The sequence below is a fragment of the Pagrus pagrus genome, assembly GCF_965226575.1.
Source record: "Pagrus pagrus genome assembly, chromosome: 20".
Taxonomy (NCBI): domain Eukaryota; kingdom Metazoa; phylum Chordata; class Actinopteri; order Spariformes; family Sparidae; genus Pagrus; species Pagrus pagrus.
The window spans coordinates 19584660-19593025 of record NC_140207.1 but is presented as its reverse complement, the minus strand read 5'-3'; the positions used below and the strand labels follow the sequence as shown (position 1 = coordinate 19593025).

General features: G+C 46.8%; 1 protein-coding gene across 2 annotated transcripts; it reads left to right on the top strand.

Annotated features, from left to right (window-relative positions):
* Positions 1 to 268: 268 nt before the first annotated feature.
* klf6a (Kruppel like factor 6a) lies at positions 269 to 7462 on the top strand. 2 transcript variants are annotated; one of them, XM_084339813.1, is made up of 4 exons: positions 269 to 669; positions 2409 to 2976; positions 3772 to 3895; positions 4788 to 7462. In XM_084339813.1, exons 1-4 carry the CDS (start codon positions 568 to 570, stop codon positions 4837 to 4839), a joined length of 846 nt encoding a protein of 281 aa, XP_084195939.1. In that variant the 5' UTR covers positions 269 to 567; the 3' UTR covers positions 4840 to 7462. The 2 variants fall into 2 exon arrangements, with proteins under 2 accessions (XP_084195939.1, XP_084195940.1); XM_084339814.1 differs by lacking the exon at positions 269 to 669 and adding an exon at positions 905 to 981.
* Positions 7463 to 8366: the final 904 nt, after the last annotated feature.

Below are 8366 nucleotides of genomic sequence, written 5' to 3'. Positions count from 1 at the left end.
TACATGCCTATAAATAACCAGCCAATCAGCGGCGAGCTGCTGGGAGTTAAACGCGCCAATTAAAACGGAGAAGGAACCAAATTAAGTCGGAGCTCCTCCGCGATTGGCCGGCCGTGATATCATTTGCGAGCGCTTACGCTGCTCGCCGCCGATTGGCTCGCGCCCCTGCAGGCGTAATCCTGCCGCGAGGAGGAGGAGGAGGAGGAGGAGGGAGGGAGGAGGGGGGGGAGAGAGGGAGGAGGGGGGAGAAGGGGGCGGGCTTTGGAGGTTTGAATAGGGAAGTTTGCAGAGCGCAGTTGTTCCCCATCCAGTCCGGCGCAGTGTTTGCAAACACCTTGAGCGCGAGCGAGAGAGGAGAAGAAGAAGGGAGACGAGTAAGCGAGAAGCAGCAGAAGAAGAAGGGGGGAGGACTGACGGAGAGAACGAGCGCTTCTTCTTCGTTTTTGCGCGTCGCAGGACACCGCTCTCCTTCCTTGGCTGGTTTTTCTACCTGAGAGAAGAAAAATAAGTGCAGCTTTCTTTTCTTTTTTTTCAATTAAAAAAACAACAAACAAAGCTGTGGAGAAGATGGATGTCTTACCCATGTGCAGCATCTTTCAAGAACTTCAGATAGTTCACGACACGGGCTATTTCTCAGCCTTACCGTCTCTGGAGGAGTACTGGCAGCAGGTGAATATATCTACCCACTGTTCTGAGTGTTAAAGCGGAACTGAGCACGCTTGTTTTTTTTTTGTTTTTGATTTAATAGGCGACACGAAGTTAGAGCAAATAAATAAATAAATAAATAAATAACCAACCCCATCATGTCGGTTGTGAGCGCAGGTGACCGGTGTGTGTTCACCTTGACGCGCTTGTTCCACGCAGGGGTTTGCGTTATGAAGTTTTTTTTTTTTTTTTCTGGCAGGCTGAAGTGGATCAGTGTGTCAGTCTGACAGCTGGAGTCGAGGCTCCGCTGCGTCAAGATGAATGAGGACAGACAGAGTAAGAGAGGCAGCAGCAGCAGCAGCAGCGTGCTGGTGCTGGAGCTCTCACTGTACGAGCATGACTTCTTCTCTCAGGGCAGGAGAGCTGCTCTCTCCTGACTCGAGCCTTCGAGCCAGGGCAGGAGGAACTAGTGTTCAAGTCAGTCAGCAGATCAGATGCGTGTGGTTGGTTCAGGATCAGCTCCTACAGAGAAATGTTTTTATGTAATGAATAAGCTTGTGTTGTGACACTGTTTCACACTCTCCACTATATGAACTTTAAATGTGCTGTGGAAGATTTTTGACACGTTCACATGTAGCTTCCTTAAAAGCATCCGTTTGCATCCTCTTTGGATTTGAATGAGCTCCACAACAAGACACTCTCAAATGTCAGCCGTGGCCGATTCCCTGCTCGCATGAGTAGACACCAGCACAGCTGGAAAATATAAGGCTGCACAAGCCCCAGAGGAAATCTGTCTTCTACATCTGCCTCGTCCAGCCTGCTGTCTCTGAGCTAATGAACGGCTTCTTTGCTTTTTCAACTTTCAAACGGCTTCTGAAGTGAGCCGGAGCCCAGTGTGTCTTTCACAATCCAGGGGCTCGAGTGTTTGGACACTGACTTGAGGAAGGATGTGATTGCATGTCAGAGGTACGCATGAGGAAAAGCAGCTGAATGGCTCATGCTGGAGTGGAGGGGGAAGTTGAGCGGCTTCCTTAAAAGGACTCTAAATTTGTTCAGTGAGTCATTCGAGGGCTGAAATGACAGTGCACGTTTTGAGTGTCAGGCTGCGCTCAGGTGCAGGAGAGTGCGAGTTTAGATGGTTGACAGTTCAAGTGTGAACAGATCACGTGAGGTGAGGTGGCTGGGGTGTTGTGATGTTTGACGTGAGACTTGGAGGAGGTGAGGGAGGTTGAGTTGAGCGTGGTAAACCCATAATCAGTGACTCCAGGATCACGACAGATGCAGATGTTTCAGGGCTTTCATCTTCAATTCCTGCGATTCTTTTCTTGATTTATCGTTTTAGTCTGTGAAACATTAAAAAAATAGTGAAGAACGCTGATCACAACTCAAAGTTGTGTACTTAAATCAGCTTTATCCAACAAACGTCACACGAAGAGGCAGATGATCAACATATTTCAGAAGCTGGATCCAGCAAATTTGGCATTTCTGCTTTAAAAATGACTGAAATCATTTTCACAGCTCTCGTGTGTAAACCTGATCATTATAATCATGAGCCTGATATCCACAGTAAAGATAAGTGCAGTAACAGCTACAGTTTCCTGCTGTAAGCACTGAACAAATATTGCACCACATGTGCACATGCATCATTTAAAAGGATTCCCCACACACAAGCATTCTGCTGCTGTGAATGAACCTCCCCTCTTCAGGGCTGCTGCCGCTGCTGTAATTCATTTATTCTTACTATGTTTCTCTCATCCGACCAGACATGCTTGGAGCTGGAGCGCTATCTTCAGAGCGAGCCTTACGTCTCCACATCCGACCTCAAGTTCGACGGCCAGGAGGACCTCTGGAGCAAGTTGATCCTCGCCTGCGGGGACAAGGCCAAGGCCGAGTCTGACCCAAAGCTGCCGGCGGCCCACGAGGAGGACAATCAGGACAGCCAAATCTTGGACACCAACAGTGTGAATTCCGACGCCAGCAGCGAAGCTTCGGACAGTTCCGAGGAGCTCTCGCCCACGCACAGCTTTACCTCCAACCCTCTGGGCTCCGTCTTGGTTGGCTCTGGACCTTTTAGCCCCTCCGTCATTAGCACTCCGCCGTCCTCTCCGGAGGCCAACTCGACGAACGGCTGGGTCGCCGCGCACGCCGAGTTGCACTTGCCGGTGAAAATCAGGAGCGGCGGGGTGGCAAAGAGCACGGAAAAGACAGGACTCATGTGCGGGGACACGTCTCCGGACGGCAGGAGGCGGGTACACAGGTGTCACTTCAACGGCTGTCGCAAGGTTTACACGAAGAGCTCCCACCTAAAGGCACACCAGCGCACTCATACAGGTGAGCCTCCAAACACCAATCAGAGCCCACGGGTTGCTTATATCATGACCACGTGTGATGTTTTAATTCATTCGCGGAGCTAAAAAATCTCACTTTTTTTATTGGGCGAACAGCAGAAGTGCTATTAATTTAGTCTTCCACCGTAATGGCATTGTCCATCCATTGTGTAATGTAATTAAAGGTCCACATTGCATGATGTCCTCAGCTGGAGCGCTGTGAGTATTAGCTCTGCATGGCTGGATACCTAAACTGTGACCTAATCTATCTGGAATGTGACTGACTGAGCCAGCGAGAGAGCGAGCGAGCGACACAGAGAGGGAGGGAGGGAGGGAGGGAGGGAGCAGGGGGGAGGGGTTGCACATGGGAGATAAAAGGACTTCAAAACAGATTGGGTTTCACCATGGGAAAGGGGTGAATGGGCGGGGAGCCAGGGGGCACTCTGAATGGTCATTTGAGCCTTTCTTATTTTTGATTCGCAGCGTGAAATTGCACGTGTGGCTTTTTTTTTTCAATTTTATATTCTCCATAGGTTCAGCCGCACGGCCTCGCTCCTCGCATGTTTCAGCTCACGTTTCAAAAAAACAAACAAAAAACTCAGCCAGTGGTCCAACAGGTTGAGCGGGAATGCGGGTCTCAATCGGCCTGTCAGCGCCGGTGTCACCGGCCTGGCCCCCGGGCTGATTGATGTGACCGCATTTGAATAACAACAGCGCAGAGGCGACCAGTCAGGGAAACGTAACGCATTCCTGTCGGGTTTCAGCTCAATGTATCGTCTCCCTTGTTTTGCCTCCGCAGGTGAGAAACCGTACAGGTGTTCGTGGGAGGGCTGCGAGTGGCGTTTTGCACGAAGCGACGAGCTGACCAGACACTTCAGGAAGCACACCGGGGCAAAGCCATTTAAATGCAGTCACTGTGACAGGTAAGCAAGGACATTCATCAGCAGGCAGCGTCACCAGGTTTCTGATAACTCACTGTCTCTTTCACCGCGGCGGGAACATGCGCCGCTGACGTGCACTTCCGTCGATGCTATCTGCGTTTCTTGCATCATCCAGATCATGATGCACGTCTTCAAAGATCGGAAGCACCGATAGAGTTTGTTCAGGGAGCTACAATTTCATCTGCTAATATGAACGTGTGTCTTAATTACAATTAAAGAGAAGCTAAGGGATCTGTATCCACATTTCATGTTAAGAATATGTTAAACTCACAAATATAGAGCTCAGTATCAGCCAGCTGGATCAGGAATGAAAGAAGGAATTTGTCGGTTCTGTTATTACGTCACATGAAATCAAAACCGGCCATCTCACTCCATGTTTTCTTATCTTTTGAAGTACTGATATCCAAAGTCACGTTGCACAAAGCTTCCCTCAAGACTTTTTTCATTCTAGGGCTGCAACTAACAATTATTTTTAGTGTTGATTAATCTGTCGGTCATTTCCTTGATTAATCGATCGGTTGTTTGGTCTATAAAATGGTGAAAAATGTCAATCCCAAAACCCAAGATCATGTCCTCAAGTGTCTTGTTTTGTCCACAACCCAAAGATATTCAGTTTACTGTCATAAAGGAGTACAGAGACCAGTAACTACTCACATTTAAGAAGCTGGAATCAGAGAAGTTTGACTTTCTTTCTTAAAAAAACGCTTAAATATTTTATCCGATAATCAAAACAGTCGGCAAGTAATTTAATAGTTGACAGCTACTCGATCGATCCCTGCAGTTCTGTTTCATTCATTCCCTACGACACGTCTCCCTCACCTGACAGTCCACTTTTTTGCATCGTCACTGACCTCCTTCTCCCCTCTGTCCCCAGATGTTTCTCCAGGTCTGACCATCTGGCTCTTCACATGAAGAGACACATCTAGAGCGGGGCGAGCGCCAACCAAGCAACGCAGCGAAGGGGAAAGTTTCTAAAAAGAAAAAAACAAAAACAAACGCAAACGTCTCCCGACACAGTCTCTTGGTTGAACTGTCCCAGAGCAGAGTGGCGGGAGTGTGTTCCAGCCAAAGCATGCCGTTTTGCACCATACTGAAAAACCCAGTGCCTCCGGGACCTCTCTTTGGAGAAAGGCGCTCTGAAGGTTGTCTGTTGCAACAAGAGGACAAAATCATGGATGGGGAAGATTGATCTTTTTGATTGAGAAGGACTTACAACACACAAACACACACAAAAAAAAAGACAAAAAAAAAAAGATAAAAGACACAAACAAAAAGAGTGAATGATCTGTATGTATGGTGCATGATGTTTTGGGGACATCTCCCGGACAGCAGATACACTGGTACTTTACGAAACTGTCTGAGGTGAGCATGTGTGCACTGTGAATGTCTGAGATTGGTCGACCGGCCCCCCTGGGAAGAGAGAAGATTTGTTTTCTCCGGAGATGGATTGATGGATGATGGGTGGAGCGGGGCTGGTGCCAATGTTGCTGTGGACTGAATGGGTTTCTGGGGGGACACGTTCCACTTGTGTTTCCCCCCGTTGGCAGCGTGAGGACGGGGCAGGATGGAAGGAAGTTCCTGCCTGTCTTGTCTGGCACCCAGACTCGGGGGAGGGGAGGTTGGGGGGGATTCTCCGATGCGTTTGAGGCCTTGGGTCCAACCAGAGAAGCAGAAGGTGGATGTCTTCTGGTCCCAGGTGATCAAACTCCCCCCCTCCCCCTGGTCGCTGTATGACAGGAGCTTTTTTTTGGTGTTTTTGGTGCAGCTACTAAATGTGCAATGTGTTATGTAGCCTGGTTTATTATTTTTTTACAAGCTACAAAGCTCATTTGTAGTCCAATTGTATAAGCTGTGTGCTTAGAGGTATAACACAACTATACTATAACTTCAGTATCATAGACAGGTGTTGCATGGTTTTAGGGATTGTTCATTTCATGTTTCCACTGTAATCAGGACTGCAAATAGTTTCAATAAAAGTGCAGCTAAAAGTGCGAACGGTTAAATGTTACAATATTGTACATAAAGCCTTGATGATTTCGTCTTATTTTTACAAACTTCATCCTCCATTCTGCTCTCTCATCTGGCTGGAGACTTCACCACTGCTTGCTCATTCTCTCACGCATCCTTTTTGCCTTGAGGAAGTAATTTTTTGAGTTTTTGTACTTTCTTTTCTATCTAATAATGCACTGTTGACCTTAATGGTGCCTTATGCAAGTGACTCGGCCCCTGTGGCAGCGGCGGGAGGTCACATTTGTTGTATGGGTGATTTGACAAGCTTGATCGAGGCTCAATTGCGTGTGAACTCGCACCCCTTTTGCGTTCATCTACTCCGACGGTGAAACGTGTTGTCAGAAACGTACCTTTTACTCCTTTTATGTTTAGTTGATCTGAACATGTAAAATGAGACAAATTCTGTTGAGAGCACTTAAATTCATTTATTAAAGATGTTAACTACTGTGTAGTATGTACTCAAGTTCATCACACACAGCCGTAAGGTACAAAACAAACCAGACTCGGTAAACAAAAATGGGTTTTTATGTATAGTTCTCTCCTCCCTGTCCCCCCCTCCTCCCCCTCCTGTCTCTCCATCCCTGCAAGTTGGGACTGAAGAAAAAAGCTAAAGATTTATTGTAATTAACAGGCTGCAGTCGGACAGGCCTCGCCTTGTACTGCCTCTCAGTAATGAATTGCTAAAGGCTTTGTTGGCATGGAATCTGTCACAGACTGCTGACTGTGTAGGTTGGTTATTGACCTGTCTGGGGGAGCGTTGTTTTAGCCAAGCTGCAACAGTATTATGAAAACCACAGGAGCGAGCAAGAGAGGGGGCGAGGGGGCTCTCAGAGGAGATACAGATCAAGCGTTGACGGTGCACATGGAAATTTGTCCCAAAAAAAAAAAAAACAGTCTCTCCCTCTAAAGTGAATCTGTGTCGGGTAGAGCCGTATCGGGAGATGGATCCTTGCCAAAAAAGGTGTAGACCCCGATGACTGTCGGGGATCGTACTTATTACCGTTTCGGGATCAAGTGATCGGTGCCTCCCACTCCAGATCAGCGACCTCGCTGTAGGAATCCAATGTTGCAGCGCGTCGCACCGCGGCACCGCTCCGACTTATGGATTTCAGATCAGCGGGTTGAAAGAGCCGGGATGAGTACAAACTTGAAACTGCTTGCTGCAATAGATTTGGGAGTGCTGGCAGGGCCTTTTGTGGGCAAAGCAAAGGAACATCCATTCTGTGAAAACGGCAGCCAATACTGTTCAAGTGGTAATTGAGCCTTGATTAAGCCCCCCATGTTTGCGCGCATCTTTTACACTGCTCATCATCTCTTTCATCCCCACTACTCCAACTCTTCTGTCACACACACACACACACACACACACAGCTCTTTGTTCTCAACTGAATCTTTGTACAAAAAAAGAAAAAAAAAACAACTTTTGTAAAATTGTTATGTTTATGCTTTATGAAATTTTTATTTGAAATTGTTTTGCAAAATTGTTATATTTCTGTATGAATGTATTTTTTATTGGAATAATAAGAAATTCTTATCTGACTTTGGCTCGCTTCCTTTTGTCTCATTTGTTGATTCTCCTCAGTTATGCTTCATTATTGTGAAAGCTTTTTTTTTTTCTGCCCGTGGGAGGTTTTGCGGCTCGTTGAGGATGAATGGGTGCGTTTCAGCTGCACCCTGCCCTCCAGTAATGTGGACACAATTAGATTAGGGTCAGGGTGTGAGCACCGGGGGGGTTACACATCTAACATTTTCAAATTCATCACTTAAAAAATGAGCCAGAAAGACAAATGCTTCCCACTTGTACCTGCAGCTGCTCGAAGCTTTAACAGGCTTCACGTCTTCCTGTCTCGTAAATACCGGCATGAAAATATCTCTCTCTCTCTCCAATGAGCAAATTACATCTTTGGAGAGAGTGGTTTCTAAACATAAAACCTGACGCACCTCGCTCCCCGTGGCAAACATTCAGATTTAGCTTTCTTTTTTTTCTCCCCCCTGTAGAAAAGTTTCTCACTGCAGTGGTTTCATTTCTGAGAGCGACTGACTGCTCTCTCCTTAGAGCTAGCTAGCTCTCATCAAAGCAGTATAAATAATTTATCTCCGTCTCTTACAGCCCATGGCATTTAATTAGAGAGCCGCTTTTATACATTTGTTAGATAATTACTCTACTTGACACAGATAATGATACAAAACAGCAGTGGATAAACCAAAGAGGCTGGTTTAAGTTACAAACTAACAAGAAAACAAGATAAAAAAAAGAGAAAACGACAGCCTTCTTCTTCTTCTGTGCTCCCCTGCTCGTGGTGATGACCTAGAATGGGCCGGCAACTTATTAGCTCCTCTGATTTCCAGTAAAAGCTCTGTGGTTTATAAATGAAGCTTTGCCCTGCAGTTGGTAATTAAGCGTGCTTTGGAGGAACCTCCCAGCTTTGGAGTGGCAAAGAGT